Below are 27224 nucleotides of genomic sequence, written 5' to 3' on the forward strand. Positions count from 1 at the left end.
AAACCGAGAACGAGATAAAAAAACAACACGACTAATTGCCAGCATCATCTAATTAGAACAAAAAATGAGTGTTTCAAATGAGGCGATTTTAGGATTTTAGGGTTTGTTGATTTGATAATTCTGGAAATCGAAAAGCTGAGATCCTGATATGAATCGATATGACATGAAGAGAGAAATCTGATTTCATGATCAAAATTAATCAAGAAGCGTTTGTTTTGCCGAAATTTGAGAGAAGCGAACTAGAATTTCGGTGAGAGAGGGAGGCCAGCCCTAATCTCAAATTCATATTTAAATCTCGATTAAGTAATAATCGATAAAATAATAATATCGTTAAGGGATTGTTTGGTTCGCCACATTCTTGAATCAGGTATGGGTTTCAGCCATTTCAAACCCATATCTGTGTTTGGTTCAGAAAAATGGGTGGTGGCCCTAAATGTCACTTGGGGGGTTAAAAATGGTCCTAAATGTCACTTCAAAACGGTACATCGTGTACCGTTTATGTAAAACACTTAAAACGGAACTTCGTGTAACGTTTTGGCATTTTGAATTTTTTTTATGCGCAAAACGGTAGATAAAGTTTCGTTTTGGTACAAAACGCTATATGATGTACCGTTTTGAGCCAAAACGCTACTTCAACCACCGTTTTGTACATTATAAAAAAATTAAAAAAATAATTTATAGTGCCAAAACGGAAGACAAAGTTCCGTTTTGTATTAAAAATACAAAACGGAAGACGAAGTACCGTTATGAAGTGACATTTTGGGCCATTATTTTCAAAATTGACATTTTGGACCATTTAACGCTCAAAAGTGACATTTGGGTCCATTGTTCCAGAAAAATAGTATTTAATACCCATTTCTAAACCCCCTATATATGGGTTTTTCATATCCAAGTAAGGAGGTGGGTATGAGTATCAACCTTTATTTCATAATTTTAATTTTTATTTAAGTAACTAAAAATAAATGTTTAGTACTAAAGGAAATCTATGAACCTAAAATATATTAAAATATTAATAAAATTAATATATTCAAACTAACCAAATATACCCAGTATATCCAGTTTAACGCATGGTCTGCAAAGGGTAAGATGTACGCAACCTTCCCTCATTCTTAAATAATGAAGATGTTGTTTCCCGAAAGACCGTCGACTTGTGTGTGCGTATAAAAAACGTAAAAAGTGAGATTAACAGTATAACATATATGCAAAAATCAATACCAATTTAAAACAAACCAATATATGATCACTTAAATTGAAAAGATTCCAAACAAACCTTAGCCCATCGTATTATTCACAAGGAACTTGCCTAAAATCCATTTTGAAATGAGTAAGGATGAATAAGTACAAATATCGCACAATTTTTAGTGTCATGTGATTGTAAAATTGATAAAATCATGAAGATGTGCTTTTATGAATACCAGATGGAAAAGAGTTTGTAGACGTTTGTATCCTCTCCCCATAATTACTTTGCACTTGATCCCCACTCCATTGTCCATGAACAAATCGATGCGCAAATTGCGAGTAGAAGAAGACACTAGAAATTTGGATGTGAAATTGAAATGTCTTCCGATTGATATACCAAATTACATTTGTCCCGAATGAAATTTTCGTTCAACGGACCTAAATATTTTAATGAAATTTGAAGTTGCTAATATATAATTAAATTATTGACTTAATATATTTTAATTTAAAAATATTTATTACAACACTCAATCAAATACCAAATATTACATGATATGATATGTACTTGATCATCAACATCATCAAGCTCTATTTCTAAAAAAAAAGAAGAAACATTATCAAGCTCTCCGCCCAACAAACACACGCACAAACCCCAAAACACACACACACACACCCTGTTCACTGTGATCACTAACCCAGCATGACAGAATTCCTGGAACTAGAATCGCAAGACGGAGTACGCATGCCATGGAATGTAATACCAGGCACAAAACAAGAATCAGCACAATGCATAATCCCTGTTTCCGCAATCTACACTCCTCTCAAGCCCTTACCCTCTTCTCCGCCTCTTCTCCCTTACGCTCCTCTTCGCTGTCGAAACTGTCGATCTGTTCTCAACCCCTTTTCGATTGTCGATTATTCCACCAAGATCTGGATCTGTTCTTTTTGTCTTCATCGTAATCATTTCCCCCCGCATTATCATTCTATTACTGATGATAATCTCCCTGCTGAGCTTTTTCCTCAGTACACTACTATTGAGTATCACTCTTCTGATCCCGCCCACTCCCCCGTGTTTCGGAATGTTTTCTTGTTTGTTATTGACACTTGTGTTATTGAGGAGGAAATTGGCTTCTTGAAAAGTGCTTTGACTAGGGCTGTTGGGATGATTCCCGACAATTCCCTTGTCGGCTTGATTACGTTTGGGAGTTATGTTAGTGTTCATGAATTGGGGTTTGGTTTGATTCCCAAAGTTTATTGTTTTAAAGGGGGGAAGGAGATTAGTAAAGATCAGGTTTTGGAGCAAATGGGCTTTTTTGCTAAGAAGCCTAAGCCGGCTACTGGGGTTATTGCGGGTGTTAGAGATGGGCTTTCGCAAGAGAGTATTGATAGGTTCTTGTTGCCTGCGTCCGACTGTGAATTTTCTCTTAATTCGGTATATTTACTGTCCCTATACAAGTAGATTTGTTATTATTTTTGTTTAGCTTTAAACTTATCCTAGTGATGTAAATATGTTTCGTGATAAGTGATCTTACTTTAGTGATGTAATTTCAAACATGGTCATTTGTTCCAAACCCAATGTGTAAAGTATGGTGTATGGGTTATATGGTATATTAAACATTCGATTTGCAATGTTAAACATGGCGCGTCTTGTATGATTGTGACGGAAGTGGGAGGAATTTGTGTATCAGTTAAATTTATGCTTGGAATTTATTATTCAATCCTCTGGTATTAATTTTAGAGCTAGTCTTTTTAGTATGGTGTTGAACGTGGGTTTCTTATATTATGATGTGAGTGAGATAAACTTGGACACTCAGTGAACTTGGCAGGCTTTTTATAATAATATTCTTCTTTCACCTTGTTCACTGATCTCATATTTTTGTCTAAGGTGTTAGAGGAGCTTCAAAAAGATCCTTGGCCTGTGCCAGCAGATCAACGCGCAGCTAGGTGCACCGGAACTGCGTTGAGTATTGCTGCTCATCTTCTGGGAGTGTGTGTTCCGGGCACTGGGGCTAGAATCATGGCATTTTTGGGTGGACCAACAACAGAAGGACCAGGCGCTGTAAGTCTAATATCTACACACACTATTTATGTAAAACACTAACTAACTTTGAGCAAATACAGGTCATCACTATATAAATTCCAGTCAAATCTTCTGTAAGATAAATGAAGAATAATATATAATTTTTTGTTTGGAATGAACACATTATTTGGTAAAGTATATTTAAACATGTATTACATTATAATCTGGATTATCATAGGGTTTCATACTTATTTGCAACTATATATATATAATACTGTATTTTAATATATCTCTCCGTGCAACATATGATGACCCTCTATGTTGAATGAGTTTGTTGTTAAACTTCATTCACTAGAGCAGCATATGCTATTTATGTAATAACCTATTTCCTCTCATATTTCATTAGCACATAATACTATACTATTATAAGCAGAACACCCTCTATTTGGTAGTTGCTCGGTACAGTTGTTTGGTAGTTGCTCGGTACAGTTGTTTGGTACGACAAATAACAACCGTCAGATCTAAAGTCAGAAAAATGAGAACCATTAGATACAATAATAAAATATTATTATATTAATATTTAAACTGCTCTCATGGATTCAGGGTTCGAACCCCGTCAACAGCTTATTATATTTAAACTTTTATATTCTTTATTTAAACAATATATTATATTATATTATTTATTTTCAGTCAAGTCTCAAATTATTATAAAATATATATTGTTATAATTTATTATATTCTTCGATTTATTTTTCAACTATTGAAAATTATATTATAAAATATATTATTAAAAACTATCGAATGTTAAAAACAATCCATGCATCGCACGGGTTATAGGCTAGTAGTATCAACTCAAGGACCTTGATACCGTCATGTAACCAATTTTGTAAGATTATTACAGCTTAACCCCTTCATCTTAATAAGGAAAAAACTGTTCTATGGTACTTCTATATCATAGGAAACAGAAATAGAAATGAAGCTAACACATGAGAAAAGTGAAAGAACATCGACGTGAAAAAAGTGAAAGAAGATATTGATATATCTGTGGTGTTATAAATAATCTGTTCAAGTCTACTATGAAGCTCTTTTGATGTTTAACGTGGGGGATCGTTATATCAGTTTATTTTGTTGTATGCTGAAACTTATCCATCTAGGATGTTCTTCCAATCAGCTCCTATGAACCTTGTCAAACTTTGATACTTGTTACAAACTCAATTTCAGTGCATTTGAAAATCGAGGGTTCACATTTACATTTTCAGCTGAAAATAAAATGTTCCGCCTATAACATGTAAAGAGTGTTGGGATTAATTCCCTCTCACCTTTACAAAAATTTGTAAAAAAGCTTAGCTGGTCAGCTCTCACTTATAAAAATTTGTACCTATATAACAATTTTAGTCAATTTAAAGCCATTATTATTATGTTAATCTCCAACCAGTTTGCTAATTGAGCTATGCCTATAACATGTAAAGAGTGTTGGGATTAATTCCCTCTCACCTTTACAAAAATTTGTAAAAAAGCTTAGCTGGTCAGCTCTCACTTATAAAAATTTGTACATATATAACAATTTTAGTCAATTTAAAGCCATTATTATTATGTTAATCTCCAACCAGTTTGCTAATTGAGCTATGCCTATACCAATATGAGTATATGGTAATTTCTTAGTGCCAATTAAGTTTTGAATTTTTTATATTAAATTAAAAACACCGTTATTTTTGTTTTGTTTGTCTTTCCACTTAACAAACTCTGAATTATCAGTTGGTCTTACCCTTTTTGTGGTATATTAATTGATTGGAGATACCGAAAAGGCTTTTATGACAATAGGCGACCGTTAGATAACCAATGAACAATATTTTGATTCATGTTGAACCCTAAGATAATTCTGGATATTGTCTTTTCACCTTATAGCTTTTACAAAGTCATACATATTAAACGGCGACAATAATAACAAATACGTATATATGATAATTTGTGTAGGTTAGATTTGACATAACTATGCAATGGGAAAATAAGAGAAAATATTCCACAATGGAGAAGACAAAGTAACCTTTTAGAAAACTTTAGATTTTGATCGTCAATAAATAAAGATACTAGATTTTATTTAAAATTGTGTGTGTTGGAAAGGGGGGGGGGAAGAAAAAGAATCAACTTGTTCGTGTGGAAATGATGTAGTCGAGTACGTGAGTTGCATATTGCCTGGTAAGTAAGTGGTCAAGAGTCAATATTATGACCGAGTTCTTGTTTACTGTATCTGCAGATAGTTTCAAGGAGTTTATCTGAACCTATACGTTCTCACAAGGACCTTGATAAAGATTCTGCTCCTTTTTATCATAAAGCGGTGAAGTTCTATGAAGGACTTTCGAAGCAGCTCATACATCAAGGGCATGTCCTTGATGTTTTTGCTTGCGCTCTTGACCAGGTAAAATTTCGTAGAGGGTAAAGTTGTAAAACTGAGTTTTATGAAAGAAACTTATCTGTATGTTCACTACTTGCTAGGTTGGGGTTGCTGAACTTAAAGTAGCTGTTGAAAGGTCTGGTGGCTTAGTTGTGCTTGCAGAAAGCTTTGGCCACGCTGTGTTTAAGGACTCGCTGAAACATGTTTTCCAATCTGGAGACGCGGATCTAGGTCTAGCTTCAAAGTAAGCTTTCGGATGAAATAGTTTAAGTTTTTGGTTCAGTAAATGGCTAGATCATTGTAATTAAATATTTGATTTGTGGGTGATATCTTGTATAGTTTATTGCCTTGTCACCGAGTATACCTATGGTAGGATTTCTTCTATGCCTAAGTTTGATATATGATCTCAGCCAAGCAAAAGGAAAGTTATGCAGAGGTTGTGTACCAATTGTCATGTACTTTGACTTTAAAAATGGATGAATTGAACTATCAAATTCAAGAGTTAAACTCACTTAGTCTGGCAGATAGGAAGTGAATCTACTTAAAAGGTATCATTATCCATTTCTGAATCCTTCTTGAATCTTTGTCCTTTTAGGTGATGGTTGAGAATTTTTAAGGTTTTCTTTTACTCTTTGTTTAGGATTTACCTTTTAGTTTGCCTCCAATATTACGTAAAAAATATTTATCCAGTAACTGATTTTTTGTGTAATATTCAGTTGAAAAAGCCTTTGTTTATATTATAATTATTAATTTTGTAGATAGTACCTCTGTGGCAGTGCCAAGAGCCGTGCCAAGAGCCAGAAGAATAGGTCCTAGTGTTATAATGTACTTATTTCTTCCATTTCTTTTTCTTTATTTTCATGGGGAAGGGGTTAGGATTCAAAAGAGCAGGAATATGCATGCAAGCCGGAAGTAAATTTCCTATATAATTTTTGGAAAGTTTAATGAAACAAATGAAACATCTTCATGACCATATTATAGTACGATAGTCTTTGGCATCATTCCAAATGCTGATCATAGTTTCCCCATATTCAGTCACCTTTAATTTTTATGGGAGCAATGCTCTATATAAACTTTGTTTGTCATGCTCAGTTGTGAATTTGAAACATTATCATCTTACACGACGTTAGTCTTTGGCTTCATTTTAAAGGCTAATTATTCTTTCCATGCGCATTACCATCAACTTCTATGCTAGTAATGCTCTATGTAAAAATTTGAGCGTCATGCTCAGTTATGTACTAGGCAACATTTATTTAAAATATGTAGTGAATATAGCAAGCCTCGTTGGATGCCAACATAAATTTGCATACACTTCAACTCTGAAGGGAGCGTGACCATGCAATGAAACGTTTAGGCTAATTAATTTTATTTGATTAAAATGTTGCAAAGCTCTTTGGCATCTTAAACTACAATCTTTGCCTGACCTTAGTGCATTTACAATGTGCACTATTTTTTTAAAACATTGCAGTGGAATTTTCGAGGTGAACTGCTCCAAGGATATCAAAGTTCAAGGCATTATTGGTCCCTGTGCATCACTTGAGAAGGTTAGTAGGTGCAAAGAATAATTTGTAAAAAGTAGGAATTGTTGAAAGATAACATAAAGTTTTGGAGATATGAATGGTTGAGCTACCACTGAAAATTTACCACTACTACCCAAAAACTATCTCAACCTTTAAATTCTCCAAGTAATCAATCCTATTTCTCAGATATGGGAAATATGGAGTTTCTAAGGATAAGATTAATTTTAATGATCATACTAAATCATAGAATTCCCCTGAATCAATGCTTATTTCTCAAATTTCCATCACCTGAATAACTGATTGCATCAAAACTTCTCATAAGACCAAATTCTAGGGGTTTTACTGCCTCGAAATTTGGTACATTTATCTTAAGTCTACACAAACAATCCTAACTATTTCGTATCTTCTTTTAAAAATTCTTATGAATACCATTGCAGCAGAACATCTGAATTAAAGTTTCAGATATTTTCCGTTGTCTTTTAGTCTTCTAATGTACTGCCTGATATTTTGGATGTACAAGTTAAACTGATGCATGCCAATATTGAAAAGCATGAATCATTTAGGAATAACAAGGAGAACAATATATATATATATATATATATATATATATATATAGGGGAATGATCAAATACAAACCAAATTTAAAATAGAAACTTAGAACTAATCTCAACCATTAGATCAACCTAATCTAATGGCCCCCCTAAAAGCACCCCACCCAACTACTCTGCACCCTCCCACACTCAATTTCAGCTTTTCCCCCCGTTTTTAATTTGATTTTTCCCGTCAAACTGTAACTTTTTTTAAAATCCGGTTTCACTGTATTTTTTTACATCTTTCAACGATCAATTTGCATACCATATATGTTATATTTCGAAATAATTTTTTTTAAAAATATTTGGTTTCTAGTTTCTATTTTAAAATTGGTTTCTATTAGAGTAGCCCATATATATATATATATATAGGAAAATGATCAAATAGAAACCACTAAACTAGAAACTTAAATGGAAACCAAGAGAAACATTTCCTATATGACATCACCCACCCCCTACATGGCCTCCTAGATCATATAACCTATCCTAGGCCTACTTCCAGCCCCCCAAAATCCATCCTGGGCCCACTAGGCCTCACTAAGGCTCAAATCATAATCCTAAATGGGCCCCAGACCTGCAAAATAGACCCTAATGGGCCCTAATGGGCCCTACTTGGCCCCACCCTGGCCCACTAGGCCCCACCCCGGCCCCAACCTAACCCTGCCAAGGCCCACCCTCGAGCCCCACTACCATTCCCATCATCCTAAAATTTAAGTTTCCATTTAATTTCTATTTTAGTGGTTTCTATTGGAGTAGTCCCCTATATATATATATATATCAGTAAGTTAACGCAGCCTTATCTGAAGAATAAGTAAAAAACAAAGAAAAGCATACAAAAATCCTACATTATTCCTAATTAGATTAGACATATATGTCGCTGTATGCAAGTTTAATCTCTGATATTACCTAATAATATATTACAATCATATCTTCCATTCGAATGGGGCAAGAACATTTTATGTGAAAATTAGGAAAAAAATAATATACTTCTCATTCTGTTGTCTATTGATTTCCTTATATCATTAGTCGAACACATTTTTAAGAGCCATTCTTTTGGTTGTATTCAGTCTGATGTTTATTACTTTCTTATGCAGAAAGGTCCTCTTTGCTCTGAAACGGTCATCGGTCAGGGGAACACTACAGCATGGAAGATGTGTGGCCTTGATAAGTCCACTTCTTTGTGTTTAATGTTTGAGATTGTGAAAAAGGAAAGCCCAGATGCTATTACTCAATCAGCAAATAACCAATTTTACTTCCAATTCTTGACCTAGTACGTATTCGTAAGCTTTTGTTGTAAAGAGAATTTGTTTAGCTCCTCTGACTTGCAGATCTCATACATGTCATGAAATACATTTCTCAGTTATCAACATAGTAGTGGACAAATGAGACTTCGTGCTACCACTCTCTCCAGAAGATGGGTTGCTGGACCTGGAAGTATACAGGCATGCTTGTCTGCACTTTGCTAAGATCATAATACACATACATACATAGTTGTGTTATTACAAAATACAGTATGTTTTTTTTAGTTTCTGATTTGCGCTGATGATACACCGGAATTGACATGTACTCTGTTTTTGCTTTCCTAAATTAGTTCTGTATGTCGCATACGCATGCATGCATCACATATATGTGTATATATATGCTATTAATATACTGAAACAAACAGTTTTGATGTCATTTGAAGCCACTCCCTACCTTCCCCACATAAGTGTGACAATGTTATCAATATACTGAAACAAACAGTTTTCATATTATTTGCAGCCACTCCCTACCTTCCACACATAAGTGTTTCAAGTGATACCTCCTTTTCTTTCGGTTGCATTCTCAAAAATCAAACTGAGGCTGCTTGCAACACTCTGTCAATAAATTATTGTTAAAAAACATGAATATGTTAACAAAGATGTTAGTTGCTTCCACTTCCCTTAATATGGAATCAGAAATGAGTAATGCTCAACTGTGACTAGTATGTTTTTAAATATAAATTGTTATTACCTGCTCTGTGCAATTAGTTTATGGATCTGCGTGGTTTTATGTAATTTGATTTCTTTGTGTTTAGAATCTAGCCAATATCTGTTTTTAGTTTCACCTAGTTAATCTCCTCATTACACCTCAGTGTTTTGTATGTGAGTCTTACTGTGTCAATTTTGCTATTTAGAATTTGATAGTATTCAGTGACAAATTTTAGATTGTACTGTATACTGTAGGATCTGATTGCTGGATTTGACCAAGAAGCAGCTGCTGTAGTTACTGCACGCCAAGTTTCTTTCAAAATGGAAACTGAGGTAGGAGAGCCTTTTTTTTTGAACATTTACTTTATGCTATGTGAATCTGTGTGTGGAGCTTATCATGTCTAGATTTCTGCAAAATATATTTAACCTGATGCTGTTGTTTGATACTTTGCTGATTCAACCCTTTGTCCCATTTTCCTTAATATTGTATGACTAAATTTATCTAGTTTCATTCAGTCTTTATCAAAAGTCCTGATGTTCCATTAGACTCACCAGATGATAATAAATTCTGTGATGTTCGACATACATAAGAAAATGAAGATTGGAAATATCAAGGTACACTATCTTACGTCTTGTCACCTTAATACCGATTATACCAGGGACTTACTCCAGCCCCGTATATTGTGGAATTCTGTTCCAGCAATATTGGGGATTTAGTTGTCTTTTACCTATTTTGAAGCAGCGGTCAGACGATTTTGTATGTTTTAGACCAAATGAGGCATATAGACCTAAAGCTTGCAAAAAACTGATGCACAATTTTTCGCTCCCTCAACAAAGTTGTCTATTTTGCAAAAAAATTAAAAGCAGTCAAAGTAGAGTCAATTCTTTGTTCTTCTTTGCTTACTAACATGACACATTCCCTCTTAGTTCACCAACTTTGCTTTTCTTATTAGTAATTTCCTCTATAAGCTCCTAAAGATATGTGAGATAGGAACTCCACAACATATTGTCAGAAACTTCATAGATTTATTGATCACGACTCCAATCCGGTACTGATATCAGTACTATGTTAATGGAGTTTTATTGGTATGCGAAATGACTTGGGTAGTAAATGATTAGACCAACATAAATAATCTGGTATATGCAGGGTTTTGAACAGATGGCATATACACTTGTTATTTCATATATTTCTAATGTTAGTTGAGAATTGAGATTTTTACAATCTTAGTTTGTTTAGCTTAATGAAAGGTACATTGGGTAGGTATGCATACACAGAGTTTTGTTTACCTTTTTTATTTGTACCATGATTACTCACCGGCTCTGTTGTATGCATACAAATAATTGTTTCTCTCGAACGAACTTCGTTTTTTTGTAGGAGGTCTAATATATTACATCTACTCCCATCCGAACTAAGTTTTTTTTTTTACATTTTTGCAAGTTAATAAATTCTGTATCCAGATTTAAAGTTGATGTATCTTCATATGATTTTAGTCACTACAGTAATTCATATCTTAATGAATGAAGTATAACTAGTGAGTCACTAGTAGTGACAGAGTTTACTAACGTGGATGTTCAAAAGTTGCATTAGTTCGAATTTTGTAACCCTAGCCAAGTTGACATTTTGTAGTAAAAATGGTAGCATATTTATAGATGGGGAAAATTATAAATACTAGATTTCTTCAATATGTTTCAGTATTGTTGATATTGCATTGAGACACTCGACATGAGCACTTAATTGGTAGAAATGTTTTCGACATTTGAGATTAAATTTTGAAATCTTTACCGCACATCTGAATTCTGAATTTACCCCATGCTTAAACTCTCTGTATTTCCCAATAGGTAATATTGATTTTGTGTGTGTTGTATATAACCTGTTTTTTCCAAGGAGCGGTCTTGTGAAATACCATCATAACATTTTTCGTATTTTATTGGTGTTTATTCTGTAGAACATGTACATCTTAATATTAACCAGGTGTTTCTCTTGATATGCAGGCTGAGTTTGACCCTATAAGATGGCTGGATAAATCATTAATTCACATGTGTTCTAGGTTTGGGGACTACCAGAAGGATAGTCCTTCTTCTTTTAGCTTATCAACAAGATTTTCAATAGTCCCGCAATTCATATTCCATTTACGTCGTTCCCAGTTTGTTCAGGTATAATTGAATCTACACGGTAACATCTGTTATTTTCCTGTCATATCAAACATGGTCAAAATCAAGAACAGTTAAATACTTGCATATTCTTCTGCATCCAGGTCTTCAACAACAGCCCTGATGAGACGGCATATTTTAGAATGATTTTGAACAGGGAAAATGTCGCTAACTCGGTTGTTATGATTCAACCTTCGCTAATTTCCTACTCTTTCCAAAGTGCACCAGAAGCAGCTCTCTTAGACGTGGCTTCAATTTCTGCTGAGAGGATTCTTCTATTAGATTCTTATTTTACAATTGTAGTATTTCATGGTTCTACTATTGCTCAGTGGCGAAAAGCTGGCTATCATATCCAGCCGGAACATGAGGTAATGTTTATTATTATATGCACGTATAAACTATGTGCGTTTAGCATATAAGGTTTGAGCATACTTGACGCATCGACTAGCTAATAAGGCTATTTAATTTTTGGGTTTTTTATTATTATGTCCCACTTTAAAAATTGATTTATGAGTATATCCCATTTATAATTATATTTACAAATATATCCCATTTTCAAATTTTTATATAATTTTAGATTAACTATGATTAACTTCACAATTTTATAATTTTCACTGACATATATAACCTCCCATTACTAATGTACATGATACTGTATCAATGTACATGATACCTTTATAAGTATCTATGTTTCTTAAATATATTTTTATAGTTTAATTTTTGTTGATGAAAGAGAAGTCAATGTTTTTGGAAGACTTCAACTTATTGTTCTTGTGGAAAGAAAGTTACTAGATACTATATAAAATGGTTTATATTGTTTAACACATCCTAATTTTTTATTAAAGTTACGCTTTAAAACATATTTTTTTTGACTATTATCATCAAATCATTTAAAAATGTAAAAAATAAAAAAAATATGTTTCACTAAAAATAATAAGAATTAATAATTTTAAAAAAATATTATTTCATAGGATGAAAAAGATATAATATATTTGTATCTTTTTCTCCAAATGAACACAGATGATGTAAAAAATTGGGGAAGTGATCAGGTGATGTCTTAGAAACTAACTTCTATAGGGGTATTCTGGTCATAGACACTAGACAAATATTTATTTTTATAATTTAAAAATATTAGCATGAGTTAAATGTGAGTTAAAAACTAATCATAGGACATATTTATAATTATTGAAATAAAAGGGACATAATGATAAAGTGACTCTTTAATTTTGGATATATTATACAAATTCCCTTAATTTTTAGAAGGTGTCTACACCCTGGATTTAGTAGGATAGGCAATTCCTTTTAGGTTCTGAATGTCCTTAGATGTTCTGTTTTTACTAAAATGTCATTCTAATATTTTCGATTCTTTTTTGGCTGCTTTTAACTTTGTTTGGGCTCACACATATTTCTTCATATGAAAAATACATTTCAGTTACGAAATTTTGTTTCTGGTTTGGTTGTTTGGTTGTTACAGATTTAATTTTTTAAAATTTTTGCTTTCTTATCTTGGTGCTTTCATATTCTTTGAGGTTCACAAAGATCTCTTCCTATATTTATGCTACTTTCCTATACAGTGATATAATTGCATAATTGTTTTATATGTAATCGTATATCAGGAGCAAAATAATTGATTTCTATATATGTAATTTATTCATTCTTGACCTCTCTTAGAGAAACCAAGACTTCAACCACTGCACCAACCCTTTGTTGGTTATAAATGTAATTTATTGATTTGCCTGATTCTATTCAGGCGTTCGGTTAGAGCCTTGGTTTTCCTTCATACCTTGACCAGTGCGGATCTGTGAGTTGGCTGTAGATGACAGGTCACGGGGTATACAGGAAAATAAAACTAAAACAAATGTGAATGAATAGATCTTTTATTCCCCGATTAAGTCCCACATTTTTTATGATCAATAGATTTGTTGAGAGCAAATATTGAATAGATAAGAGTGTAACAAGGATGAAGGAAAGAGTTAGACCTAATTTGGGATGGGCTGGAAACTCCACCACTTAATATATCAGGTTTCAATTATATTGTACAACTCTGTGAAACTAGATTTTGACAGATGACATAGCAGGAACAGGGATAGAATATCTGGATCAGATAGGACACTAATATAGTCTGGGTGAGAATGAAAAATGTGAAAGAGAATCACCAAATAAGTGATCTCATATATTCATCTTAAATCAAGCTGAAACAGTAGAGTAGAGACTAGAGTGTATATGTACATATAAATAAGCTCATCCTCATTTTTTGAATTACGTAATAACATAGACCTGTACACTAGTCAGCATGAAACACGTGACTGCTGATGCTAGAAAAATAATAAAAAATTCTACCCAATTCCCAGTCACTATTTAGTTTGTAGTTTATTGGCCTGCCAAGGAAGGGATCCTAAGCTATCCCAAACTCTTATTAGGTGGTTGTCATCAGCCCTTGGTGCTTTACCCTCTCTTACATAATAATCTTTCAATTTTAAATGAAGAGGTCCCGTCACTAAAAACCCTGAGCAACCAATTTGTACAATTTACACGGGTCATCTTACTTGACCTACTTAATGTTTATGCTTTCCCATTTGGCACTGTTTGTGTATTTGCACTCTTTGTAATGTACAAATGCTTCAGTTTGTATAAATTTTTTGTATGTTCTACTATTGCTTAAGATGCTGATTTTTTTTATAATCTAAGTTTTAGTGTGGAGGAAATCTTTAATTTTGTTGATATTCAACATGTTTGCTGTTGGGTTTAAACCCAATATGTGATATAAGTTTGATGATACAAGACATAATTGGATTGTGTAATAATTGTATGTGTTGAAAATTATTATCATAATGGGATTGGGTAATAATTGTATGGGTAGACAATTATTATTATAATCAGATTATGTAAGTCTTGTTAGCTAAGTTTGTATATATTTATTATTTTCATGTATGCTTAAGAGATGTAGTCGTCTTAGGTATCGGTTTGGAGATGCTTGAGCATTGGTTGGCTCAAGTATCGATTGGAACACCGTTGAGTTGTTATTGTTTAATTAGTAAGAGAATGCTTAAGATGTAGGACTCAAGTATCGCTCGAGAGCGGATGCTTGAGTATGTTAGGCTTGAGTATTCTAGTTTTGATTATGTATTATTGATAACTGTTTTGATTAATAATACAAGTTGGGACGTGGGTTTTCCACGTCAAATATATTATTGAATCTCGAATATGTGTGTGTTTCCTCCTAACATTTTCTACAGGTGAGGGCTAATAATGCCACACAAAACATGGCTGTCCATGTTACTAGCTTAACTGGAAATTGTTCCACCTTGTGATGAATATTAGATAGTACTAGTGTATAATTCCAGATTCTGGACCACAAATTATTCGTTCTCTCCACATCAAATAACTCCATCTTTGGTCTTATGTTGATATGACAAAGGCTACTTGCCTCTGGAATCTAGATCAGCTTTCTGATATCCATTACAGTTCGATTGTCATTTTTGTTTCATCCAACTATCCACTGTTACAAGGTTAAAAGTTTCTGTAACACCAAGTGTACACAGTTTGATTGACTTAGGAATCACTCACAAATCAAATTTCCTTGCAGGCATTTTCCCAGTTGCTACGAGCGCCTAAAGATGATGCTGATGCGATAGTTAAAGAAAGATTTCCAGTACCGCGTTTAGTTGTTTGTGATCAGCATGGCTCTCAGGTCAGTATTATATCTCTACTTCAGGCAAGAAAGTGACTACATGAAAATAATGTTGACATGGAAAGCTGCATTTTCTCTGGTTTTTTATGCCTTTTATTATGCCATGAAAGTAGTTTAAAATTTGCATGTAGTGAAAAAATGACTTTTCAATTTTGTAGTTAATCTGCACTTGTAAATTCAGCTTTTGTGAATTTTAGAAATTCCTATGGAGCCTAATGATCTGCTGCTTTCCTGTCCCTGTAATTTCCATCGACAACATGTTTATTACCTAAAGCTCAAATTTGCCTAGATGGGCCAACCCCAGAGGCTAGGCATGTTTCATGGGAATAAGACACTATTGACATGTTAACTTTACATTTAACTATATTCTGTCCTTAGTTTATCCCATGGACACAATTTCACTCATTTATTAGTTCGTTTCTCCAGTTCAATAATGCACAAAAAAAAAATTAGAAAATGGTAATAAAATAGTCCATATGAAAGGATCAAGTAAATACAAAATGAGTGCAATTTCAAAATAGCTCCGAGGGCTTATAAACCTTGCAAATAAACATATCCTAAAAGTTCTTTTATCGTCATATTAGATATTGAAAAATACAAGTGTACCGGAAAGAGTTCCACTTGAGCAATATATCTCTCGAAATAGACCAAATGGTAGTCTGGTCGCACTTTTAATGCCTTGCTTTTTGGCTTGTTTGAGATAGAGACATCAGATATAACAATGATTATATACACAAGCCCTATTCTGATCCAAAGACTAATAATTTGTTTGTGTAAAATCATGCAGGCTCGTTTTCTTTTAGCAAAATTGAATCCTTCTGCGACATACAACTCTGATGGACCTCCTGCTCATGGAGGGGATGTCATCTTCACTGATGATGTCAGCTTTGAGGTATTTTTGGATCATCTGCAGCGGTTGGCGGTTCAATAGGTTTTGTCCTGGACAATTGTTAGAGGTTAGCAGTAAAATAGAATACAACAGGACCTCCAATTTTGTAATTCTTAATCTTCAAAAAATTTGTGTACAGTGATTTGATGCATACAACTCTAGTTAATGTTATTTAGTTTTCACATAATCATGTAATACTTGTATTAAAAGCTCAATAATACAGTTGGTTGCATAAGTGATAAATTACTTTGGAGTTCAATTTTCTCCCACATCCTTTCTGATTTTATATCTACCCTTGATTTTCGTCCGTTTCCATCTACAATTCCTCTTTTCTTAATGTCGGTCTGTGTTATTATGTAATTTTGTAAAAGCTCTGAACATGTACAGGCTGCATGCCTGGACAGGGAACTTGGCTAACATTAAAATTTCAGTGTGCTTATGGTCGCATAACTTGCAATGTTTCAGCTCAAAGTAACTATATATTTCTGCTGGCTTGTTACGTAGAACCAAAAGTTGACATCATTAAGACAAACTAGAACATTTAGTGACATTTCTGTTATTTCAAAGGTTTTGGTTACCTTTGTCATGTCAAGGATTTAAGGTTACCGCAGATAGCGTGCCCAATTTTAATAGTTAATTGCAATTTTATACCGACTTTTTTTGCATGGAAATTGTACTTAAATTCTTAGAAGAGATTGTGCACATGTGAGATCTTTTGGTGCGTGAACTAGTTTGAACTGTTTTGATGGGCCGATAGAATGTGCTTCGTGGACATTGAATTTTTGCGGGGACGGGGACAAAGATATTACTGTTTTTCTATTGTGTATTCATGGACGCACAATAAGTACGGAAATTTATAGTTTTGGGTCATTTTGATTGGTCCACAACTATTATAAATACGGAGCCAATCAAAATGGCCTAAACTTATAGTTTTCCGCGCTTATTGTGTGTTCATGAGCACATTATAGAAAAATCGAAGATATTATTCATGTAGAGTCATAGCAACACTTGCTATTACAAATATACAAAGACATTTCATAGTTCACTTCACTGAATAAGAAAATATGGAATTGTATCACTTATACAAATATAACTTAATGGCAAGTAACTGCATGTTTGCCAACTTATTTTAAATTTATATTCTCCAGGGGCCAACTGGTTCTCTATATTTTTGACCCTGAGTGATAGCTTCACGTCCAGGGCTTCAGTTTCACATCCAAATTCTTGTACCAACTCATAAATTTTGCTATGAACTCTGAGGAGTGAACTCGAATGATATGAGTATTGAAATATACATGTAAGAGGGACAAATTGTTAGAATGAGCTCATTTTGGGGGTATGCATACCTTCGATTTTCATGAATTGCTGAACAGTCCTTCTAAAATCGTTATGCTTATCAGCCAGTCCCTTAGTTTCGTTCGGAGGGAAACCAAAACGATGATTACCATAATCATCCCCCTGATCAGGACAATCCAGTAATAAATAGTTAATATTAGAGCTGATTGCACTTGATAAGATAGGATAAGATTAATTGAAACTAGTGGTTCATACATTGTAGTCCTTGTAAAGTTTGTCAATTTGCATCTGCAAGGACTCTTCCAAGTGCCTTTTTAGTTCTCCTATTAAAGTCTGCACCATAAATTTAATCCATGATTAAACCCAAATGATATCTAAAGTTCTACATATAGCATTAGATAACCTCTTACTTGGAAAATGAACGTAGGTGATACATTGTGTTCTACTAGACTCTGCAGTTTCCCTCGGATAGCATATAACCTGTAGAGAATAGGATGACATGTTAGATTTCCCGTTGGCTAGAGGTGTTGCACAAGCCTCAAACGGTGGTTATATATTCAACTTTTTTGTTTGTTTGGAGTCAGTCACTTACTGCTGGGGACTTTGCTCTTTTAGTATGTCACTGGCAACCTTAGCTATAGCATCTTCCCATCCCGTCATTATTTCTTGATCCTCCAGTAACTCAGGACTGCATTTATTGTTTTGTAGAACCGTACATTTAGATAGTAGGGTGAAGTAATGCTGGATTATAATCCACAAATCACATATATAGTATTACGTTAAGCAACATATTGCTGAATGTGCATTACTTAGATCTCCAGGTTGCTTCAAATGAACGTAAGGCTTGTCTCAGATTATTCTTGGAGTTGTCGGCAAATTTCTCGGCCAGCTTATCTGAAAGCTCAATGCCTTCTTGCTTTGCTACAAACTTGAGAACTTCCATAATCTGGAAAAGGGAGGAACTCTTAGTATGTATAGTTAGATCTTGCTATGTAGCTTACTACAAGTCAAAGTGTAGTAGTTGTTACCTCTTGGGTAGAGGGTGGGAGGAGCTTAACAACTCTGCATAGGTGTTTAATCGGATGGAGTTTTGAGATATCATTGCAGCAAAAGAAGACCTTATTACATCCTCTATACCTTTCTAATAGCCATCTAATATATATTAGGGCATCTGCAGATAATTTGTCTGCTTCATACAGAATTATAGCTGCCAAAAGGCCACACGGAAATAAAAAATTATGAAATTTTTAAATGAAACTGGGAAAAAAGGCAGTGGGGAAATTTACCCCTGCAGTTTGCGATAGTGCATGGCAAGACATTGTCGGATAATCTGGTACTTTTCTCCTTCATAAGTTCAACTATAACGTGTTTTTCATATCCTTTAAGCTCAGAAAGATTCACTTCTACATGTTGAGAAGATTGCTTAACATTTACCTGGATACTTTTAACTGCTTCCCCCTGCATCAAATACCTTTGTCAGCGGTGAAGCAATTTCACCGTGAAATAAACATGCACGATATAGGATTATTAGTGACAAACATTCTTATGCTCGTATACCAAGTAGTTCTGTTTTGTACACTGGACTTTGTACTTGTGAGTTAAAAGTATATCCTCTGTATTTTGTTTAACAGTAAATATGTTTGCTCACAGCTAGCTGTTGTAGGCAAAACAAGGACGGGAATGGTTAACAACAGGGTTAGACTTTTAGGTTGTTTATTTGATTCGGGATAAGGTTACCAAAATTCTACCATCAGCAGTTCTTTTTATAAGATTTACTAAAAAGAGTTAAGTTGCTTTAGGTCTATATCACTAAATTCTTTTTGAAAATACAATACCATCAATAACTCTCTCCACATAAAACACTACCACATTTAGGAATGTCTGTAATAAAATTGAGTTCAGGACCATGTCAAGTTTTGCGGAAACTTAATCATAGACAAGAGCATGAGCCAAGAAGACACAGTATAGAAAAACAAAATTTAAGTTGCTGTCAGATTACCTTGAGGCCGAACTCCTTACACTCTTTTCTTGACTGTGTAACATATTGCAAATAAAACAGTATTAGTTTCAGACGAAATTCTCCTGCAAAATACATGTATTCAATGATATTATTTGGGGTCCAACTTAATATAGGTAACCTATGCATCTTTTTACCTGTACTTTGTCAGCTCCAAAGGCTTCGCGAAGCAAAGCCCATATCATGGTTCGCTTTCCCACCCCTGGTTTTCCTTCAAATATGTAGTGACAACATTGTTCTGAATTTGCCTGCAAGGTTAGTATAACTATTTATATGTAGGTCTTCTTATAAATCAGGAGAAACATCAAAAGTTACAACGGAGGTTATCTTACTGCAGACTTCAGCTCCAAGGCTGTTTCTCGGTTGCATAGGAAATCTGTCAAAGTATAGGGCCGGTAATTATCTGCCCAAGTGAACGACTTTCTTTTCTCGTCGGTATCACTTTGTTCTGTTGCATCTGACATTATTGTTTCTGATGTTGTTGCCAGCGTACTTGTCTCTTCAGTATCATTTTGTTGTGTGGGATATGACTTTTCTGATTCTGATATTTGTTCTAGCTGTGATATTTGTAGTGGCTTCTCTTTCTCCTCAGTGTCACTTTGTTCCATCACATTTGTCTTTTTTGATTCTGAGGTTTTTGCTGCCTCTACTACTCGTGGCGTTCGCGGAGGTTGTAGGCGTGATGTTGGTAGTAACTGTGGTGGTGCATGGTCTTTTTGTAACTCTCTCTCCCTCACTGGCTTCCCCACATTAGATGAATAATGGGTAGTGTTTCTTTTGGTTGAGCTGCTTTTAACTTCTTTCCCCAAATCTATATCCTTCCAGGTTCTTGATTGTGATGATGAGGAAGAAGATAAAATATCTTTCTTTTCCTTGTTTTTGAAGAAAAAACAAAATGTACCCAATTGTTGCATCCTGACAACAAAACTTGATCTATTACTCGAGGTAACAGAAGCTCTCTCATGGATCTCGATGACGGGAACTTTCTCTTTATTAATATCCAGGGAAAAGTCGGTTAGCCCTCTATAATAAGGACTACTAGTACTATACCTCTTCTCCTCTAAAATTGCATTCCTTCTGTTAAATTCCTCAAGGCCTTCTTCTGTCAAACCTGATGAGCCCTTCTTTCTTGTTAAGAATCTGGTGGCCTTTTTGGACCAGCTAGATACTTTGCTTGTGGCACTGAGCTCTGAGGATTGGTCAGATGGGGGACGATCAGGCTTAGTAGAAGCAGAAGTTGCCTCGTGGATCTCAATAGTTGGACTTTTTTCTTTATTGATGTCTAGGGTGAAATCAGTGAGTCCTTTATAGTAGGGACTGCTGACAGTATGATTTTTATCCTGTAGAACTGTATTTCCCTGGATATATTCAATAATACTTTCTTTATGTAGTTCCAAAAATTGCATATCTGGACAAGGTGTGACAATTTTCTTTGACCCGGTAATGCATTCCGTTATGGTGCTTGATTGCAATGGTTGGTCTGTCAGGAAAATGCTTTTCTCAGAGCAGTTTGCCTCATAGAACTCGGTTGCTGGCATTTTTTCTTTGTTAATATCTGAACTGAAATCAGTGAGCCCTTCATAGCGAGGAGTAGTAGCTTTGTGCCTCTTTTCCACCACAACCGCATCTTCATTTAGAGCTTTTTTCTCATTCTTGCATCCAGTGGTTTCTGCTTCCAGTAAAGGGTTCGTCTTGGAAAGCGCAGGAGGTTCCTCCTGAGTGCCGAGCACCTGAAATTTTTCTTTTTTAATATCTAGAGTGAAATCAGTGAGCCCTTTGTAGTAAGGGCTGCTAGAAGTGGAATATCTTCTCTCCTCAGAGACGAGGCTCCTTCTGCTAAATTCCTCAAAGCTTTCCTCTGACTTTTTTTTGCGTACCAAGATTTTGCCTTTCTTGGACCAGGTTGTATTTTCTGCTGATGTGCCAAACGGGGAAGCTGCATGATGAATTCCTAAAGCTGGAAGTTTTTCTTTATTAATGTCTAGGGTAAAGTCTGTGAGGCCTTTGTAATAAGGACTACTACTAGCGGAATTCTTCTCAACTACTGCATTCCTTCTGTTGATCTCGACTAGACTTGCTTCGGTCAATTCTGATGACTTCCTTCCTTTTAAGAATTCCTTGGACCAAGTGGTTCCTTTAGCTGAGGTTATGCTAGATTGCGGTGACAGTTGTTCAAGGAAAATAAAATCAGGGCTATTGAGGGAGAGACATTTTCTGGATCTTTCGGGAGTAGATATGGGACATGGTATTGGCGGGCTCGGCATTGAAGACCCAAAAAAAGTAAACAAAAGTTTTTCTAGGATAGTGAACACGAGGAAATATATAGTATGTAGGGGCTGGCATGGGACTTATCGACCTGAATGTCGATGAAGGAGATGGTTTTTTTTTTGCTTTTATGTAAAACGAGCAGAAAGCGTCACATTTCGACGACGAAACCAAGCAGCTACATAGGGGCACTCAAGATATAATGTTATAAAAGCGACTCCCCTTATTCTTTGTGAAGATTCAATATTTCGTCTGCAACTCTACTACAGGTTAAACATTCCTTATAAGTTGCAACTTGCAACTTGAAGCACAAGTATCAAGAATTGCAAATGAATCTAGTACGGGAAACGCGGACTGCACACGAAAACTCGTATTCTTTGAGTAATTCATTGGCATTGCACACTGTAAATCTGTCTTGTTCTTGACAGAACCAAAGTATTCTGAAAGTGACCATAAAATGATAGTGATGTTATTAGTTGAATATTCTCATTTCTTTAATTTTTAAGAATCATTCTGCAAGATATACTGGAATAAATGAGTAATTCACTGTATAGTATTTATAATATGAATGCTATACTGTAGGCATCAGTGATTTGATTATAAAATGAACTACTTTCTAGAGAAACTTTCATACAATTAGATTATATAGGTAGAGAAAAAACCAAGTTCATCACAGTTTTGGCCTATATGTTGTTAAAAGGTATGTTTGCTGGATAAGTGATTTGTCTGCATATAATATTATATCAGCACATAATTCATGCAAGATTGTAAATTTTCTGAAAACTGGGAGTTATTAAATTCTTTATATAATAACTGAGGAACTTGAACATTTACCATCAAAGCTACTGTTGTAATGTTAAGGAAACATTGATTCACGAGTATAAGATCACAATCTCAAGTAACTAGACTGAGTGTATGCATAAAACATCCACATTAAAACAACATAATAATCTAATCTCATTATCATGCCTAAGAAAGAAAATGGTTAACATCTCTATTCACTTTATCAACTCCTTATCAGCAGCCAGCAGTAATCACCATAACAGACCCTCCATTTGCATCCTACATAAATATACCAAAGTATTAGTTAAACAATAATCCTCCTTCCAGATTGGCAGTATTAACTTATATGTACTTTAATATCTAGAAGTAATTAAACACAAGGTAACTAACTTTCAGAAGCTAATAAATGTTGTAATTTTTTCAGTAGAAGATATTTGAATAAGAAGTTATAAACTTCTATTATTTACAAATGAGAGAGGCAGAGAGAGAGAGAGAGGGGGGGGGGGGGAAGAAAGAGAGGGAGGGAGAGAGAGAGAGAGAGAGAGAGAGAGAGAGAGGCCACACGCATATGTATCCAATTAGTCTGCAATACATATTTGATATGAAGAACATCTACCAAGGTAAATTACAAAATAAATTCAGGCATTACTTTATAAGAAAAACAGTTATGTGCATACATAGCATAATCAACAAATTATTAGAATTTTGCAAGTATTTTAGGGAGAACACCAAGGACCATGAAATGTACAAAGTTACAAACTCTTACCTATCTAGTAACTGCTACTTGATTGAGAAGCTGCATACTGCCTATCCACAACATCAATGAGCTTGTTTGCTATTGCACTTGCATACGCCGAGGAACCTTCACATATCTGAAAAAAAGGTGCAGGATGGAGCAGAAAACCGATGATCATCCATGTAAAAAAATTCGAGAAAAGCAATCAGACATATTAATACATTATTGACTACCTTTGAGTTGAGCAGAAAACTGTAAAAATCACCAATAAGGCCACCAGCAACATGTTGAAGATCCAGCTGAAGCTCTTCAAGGACTTTTGACACAACCAACAAACTGTTGATCCTCTTTTGTTGAACCAGTTTAATAGTAACTTCATCATCTATAATCCTAACATCAACTTCAATGTTCTTGGATTTCCTCTGAAGCCATGAACTCCTGAGTGATGGCCCGTTATAAGCCTGGCCCATTTCACCATTAGGCTTGCAACTCTCCACTTCCAGCCCAGATTCATCTTCAATCTTGTGCCTTCTCAATCTGTCCCTATAGTACCTCTTTTTCTCCACCATAACTTTTAGCTCATTTACAGTTCTTTGAAGTTCTTTTATGTAATTGATTCCATCAGCCACAATTGAAGCTCTATCACCCTTTGTGTTGCATACCGCAAATAAAAAAAACAAACCACAGACAACAATATATTAACTTACAGAATTTCAAGTATGGTTAATCAGAAAGCCATAAACATGAATCATAAACAAAGAACCATAATGTTTAACAAATGCAACTCATGAGTATAGCTAGTCATCTTTCTTACACACAAACACCAACCAATAAGGACTTAAAGACATAAAAATCACAAGAAAAGAAATATAATGTGCAGATATTAATTAAGAAACAAATGCGAAGTGTTAATAACTATGAACATTCAATAAAAAATACCCAACACACTGTAATCGCAAACAAAGTATATATTCACTTGCAGATTATTAAAAGATCATAATATTTATCGAACACAAAGTATAAGGAAAGCTAATCATATCTCTTTATAAACAGAGAGCTTACCTTAGTGGGACTGGGAATCAACTCCTTCAAAATAGTGTACTTGCCACCCAAATCAACCCTTCTTTGTCTCTCAGTACCCAAATGTTTGGTTGTCTTAGCTTCCCTCTCTTTAGCCGAAAAATTCATATTGCCACCAAACTCGAAAACCCCATTATTAAATTCTCCATTTCCATCAGCCTTGGCTCCCGGAAACGACTGATGAAACAGTTCCCTAAACAAAGGAGTCTGAGGAGGAAGATTCAAATGATTCATTGGGTCAAACAATACGTTTGAACCAGACACATTACCAACATCCCCGGGGAAAACAAACTTCTGGTTAGGATTTGTGAAGGAAATCGACGAAAAGTTGAGCATATCATTTGTTTGAGTGCATGGTGTTTGTGTCAAAAAGTAAGACTCAGAGTTTACAAAACTTTGGTTATGAGTAGTAAAATTATTACCCATATGAGGTTGTTGAGTAAAGTTAAGTTCTTGATTAACATCCCAGTTAGAAAGAGCATTTTCTTGAATCATTTGGTTATCAATCTCTAGGCCCATTTGGTTGTGGTACTCAAATCCTAAGGCATCTTGTTGAGAATAGGTTATAGGAGAACTAAAATTGGGGAGACCGAGTGTTTGATGATCTTGAATAGAAGATGGATCAAAGCATTCATTAGAGTGGTCTGAATTCAAGATCATGTTTGTTGTTTTTTTGTATCTGCGGCAGTTAAAAAAACAAGAAACAAAAATGGTAAGAAGCAGTTAGTACTTTGTAAGATGATAAAAAAAAAAACAGTTTATGAAAGATGAGTATAGAGACAAAAGTTGTAATAAATATAATGGGGGTTGTAGCATTTATAGTAGAATGATTGAAAACGGACCTTCTGATATTATATAAGTATGATATATCTGCTGGTTTTTCTGTTGAATGTTTTGAAAAAGATTGAACAACTTCCCCTTTTAATATACAAGTGAGAAAGAATGGATATAAAGGAAGGGTGGGGGTAGGGGCCTTGGGGGGGTTCTGAAAGCTGAGGTCTGAGGATATTATAACAGAGTATGATTTTATTTTTGTGCCACAAGGGGAAATTTGTTACTGAGATTCCTATCTGAGGGGACCACAATCTTAAAATCTTGAGTATTTTTTCTGATATTTTTGTACAGGTATATTGCTGCAGCTTGATTTCATTGTCCCACTATTTTGGTGCCTCATTATTTCATTCTTTCTTGCTCCCCAAACTATTCTGTTTCCTAAATAGTCCATATACTCTTAAAAGAGATATTGAATTTTATACAGACATTAAAGAGAGCTATTTGTGTAATTTCAGAACATAAGTTTTATAGCTTCTGAGACCATAAATTTTAGTAATCTTAGCAGTGGATGTATAGGTAGCTGGTTTGTTAGCTAAAATAATTTGATGAGCATCAAGAACACACAAAAAATGCCTAGATAGGATACATTGTTGAGTTTTAACAATGCAATGATTCTGAACCCCAGAATAGGTTTAGTGGACAAGCAATGGCAAATAAGTAACCTAAATGACAAAACAGTAAATTGTAATCAACATCTGGCCAAGGAGAGGACAGAGGTCACAAATTAGTTCATCATTTGTGTAGGCAAAACTGCCATTTTCACTACCAAACACTTCAAATCTGTAGTACAGTTGTACTCTACACTTTAATTTTTTTTTTTCTAAAAAACAAATATTTCTGGTTAAATAACACCTATTTTGAAGTACATATGTTACTCTAGCCTCTTCATGTACATGTTTTTAACCCAATACTCTCAACTTCTGAACACTAACTATTTGTTTGTTTATATTTATGTAGCTCAGAAACAAAAGAAAAGTTGTAGCCCCTCCTTTTATTGTTGATCCTTTCCTTTTACACTAATAGGGATTTTGTGTATCAAAGTGTGGGCTATAAAGTAGCTAGCAGATACGTTTTTGGTTATAGAATGGTGACCACTTGTAATACTTTGAAAGTGTCTTGTGGGATGGGATTGTCCTTTCCAAGAACTCCCAATACTACATATTTCTGTGATGATCTTGTTTTACACTTATAGTGCACAACACTTGACTACTTTTCTTCCTACAAGTCCCGATTGTCTTTGAGCTTCGAATTTGGGATCGTAGACAACTAATTATTGTCCTCTGTATGCGGAAGATTTTTGGACAAATTTATCAAATTTGGGGGTAGAAAATGTAGCAGCTAACAACTTGATCTTACATTCAGATTTCATAGAGTAGTGCTTTTAGAACATATTAAACTGTTCAGTTGTTTAGTAAAATTTATTATGAGAGTTATATGGTCCAAATTCTGTCTTTGTCTATGGTACAAGTGTACATCTACAATGGTAACCAAAAGAATAAGGTGAAATTGTATGTACCCCTGCTGCTGATGTGTATTGAGATTTGAGGCATCATAATGTATAAAAACAAATAATACTTTTTCAGATAGAAAATTTCTAAATCATGAAAATTTGGTGCCGCGGTTTGTACACATATGTTTATCACTAAATCAGAAATTTGTTCTATTACTTTGTCTAGAAGGCTCCTTGCCAAGTTAAAATCTGTTCCTTCCTTTCATTTCAAACCAAAATGTTCAATTCGATGCAGACCTTTTTTTCATGACTTACGTTTTCGTCTATCCAAATATAAATCCTAAAAAATTGGTTCATTTGAAGGGTATTTTTTAAAATCTAA

At 34.5% G+C, this 27224-nt stretch overlaps 3 protein-coding genes across 4 annotated transcripts; 1 reads left to right on the forward strand and 2 right to left on the reverse strand.

Annotated features, from left to right (window-relative positions):
• Positions 1-1753: 1753 nt before the first annotated feature.
• LOC141724270 (protein transport protein SEC23 C) lies at positions 1754-16650 on the forward strand. Its single transcript, XM_074526342.1, has 12 exons — positions 1754-2611; positions 3065-3238; positions 5454-5615; positions 5693-5835; positions 7060-7135; positions 8796-8971; positions 9062-9143; positions 9906-9983; positions 11643-11804; positions 11906-12169; positions 15388-15492; positions 16280-16650. The coding sequence occupies exons 1-12, from the start codon at positions 1880-1882 to the stop codon at positions 16421-16423; spliced, it is 2298 nt and encodes a 765-aa protein (XP_074382443.1). The 5' UTR covers positions 1754-1879; the 3' UTR covers positions 16424-16650.
• A 670-nt stretch (positions 16651-17320) lies between these two features.
• LOC141724271 (uncharacterized) lies at positions 17321-22335 on the reverse strand. 2 transcript variants are annotated; one of them, XM_074526344.1, is made up of 11 exons: positions 20027-22335; positions 19832-19942; positions 19677-19709; positions 18964-19135; positions 18706-18884; positions 18487-18623; positions 18270-18365; positions 18088-18157; positions 17933-18010; positions 17728-17839; positions 17321-17636 (listed from the first exon to the last, which is right to left on the reverse strand). In XM_074526344.1, the coding sequence occupies exons 1-11, from the start codon at positions 21956-21958 to the stop codon at positions 17572-17574; spliced, it is 2985 nt and encodes a 994-aa protein (XP_074382445.1). In that variant the 5' UTR covers positions 21959-22335; the 3' UTR covers positions 17321-17571. The 2 variants fall into 2 exon arrangements, 1 of the variants encoding a protein (XP_074382445.1); XR_012576573.1 differs by lacking the exons at positions 17321-17636; positions 17728-17839; positions 17933-18010 and having other exon boundaries at positions 18117-18157; positions 18456-18623.
• Positions 22336-22740: 405 nt separating this feature from the next.
• LOC141661455 (transcription factor bHLH91-like) lies at positions 22741-25635 on the reverse strand. The gene is made up of 5 exons (XM_074468467.1): positions 25401-25635; positions 24541-25237; positions 23712-24125; positions 23509-23614; positions 22741-23021 (listed from the first exon to the last, which is right to left on the reverse strand). Exons 2-4 carry the CDS (start codon positions 25216-25218, stop codon positions 23513-23515), a joined length of 1194 nt encoding a protein of 397 aa, XP_074324568.1. The 5' UTR covers positions 25219-25237; positions 25401-25635; the 3' UTR covers positions 22741-23021; positions 23509-23512.
• Positions 25636-27224: the final 1589 nt, after the last annotated feature.

Source organism: Apium graveolens, chromosome 5 (genome assembly GCF_009905375.1).
Source record: "Apium graveolens cultivar Ventura chromosome 5, ASM990537v1, whole genome shotgun sequence".
Taxonomy (NCBI): domain Eukaryota; kingdom Viridiplantae; phylum Streptophyta; class Magnoliopsida; order Apiales; family Apiaceae; genus Apium; species Apium graveolens.

What these genes read in the sequence shown, in the direction of transcription:
- LOC141724271 (XM_074526344.1), bottom strand. Translation starts at nt 21,958, where the DNA reads ATGCCGAGCCCGCCAATACCATGTCCCATATCTACTCCCGAAAGATCC. An exon ending in CACTATCGCAAACTGCAGGG is followed by an intron (nt 18,885 to 18,963) that starts GTAAATTTCCCC and finishes GCCTTTTGGCAG; the next exon opens with CTATAATTCTGTATGAAGCA. An exon ending in TCCCACCCTCTACCCAAGAG is followed by an intron (nt 18,624 to 18,705) that starts GTAACAACTACT and finishes TCCCTTTTCCAG; the next exon opens with ATTATGGAAGTTCTCAAGTT.
- LOC141724270 (XM_074526342.1), top strand. Translation starts at nt 1,880, where the DNA reads ATGACAGAATTCCTGGAACTAGAATCGCAAGACGGAGTACGCATGCCA. An exon ending in TTGCTTGCGCTCTTGACCAG is followed by an intron (nt 5,616 to 5,692) that starts GTAAAATTTCGT and finishes ACTACTTGCTAG; the next exon opens with GTTGGGGTTGCTGAACTTAA. An exon ending in ATATCCAGCCGGAACATGAG is followed by an intron (nt 12,170 to 15,387) that starts GTAATGTTTATT and finishes ATTTCCTTGCAG; the next exon opens with GCATTTTCCCAGTTGCTACG.
- LOC141661455 (XM_074468467.1), bottom strand. Translation starts at nt 25,218, where the DNA reads ATGATCTTGAATTCAGACCACTCTAATGAATGCTTTGATCCATCTTCT. An exon ending in TGATTCCCAGTCCCACTAAG is followed by an intron (nt 24,126 to 24,540) that starts GTAAGCTCTCTG and finishes TGCAACACAAAG; the next exon opens with GGTGATAGAGCTTCAATTGT. An exon ending in GTTTTCTGCTCAACTCAAAG is followed by an intron (nt 23,615 to 23,711) that starts GTAGTCAATAAT and finishes CCTTTTTTTCAG; the next exon opens with ATATGTGAAGGTTCCTCGGC.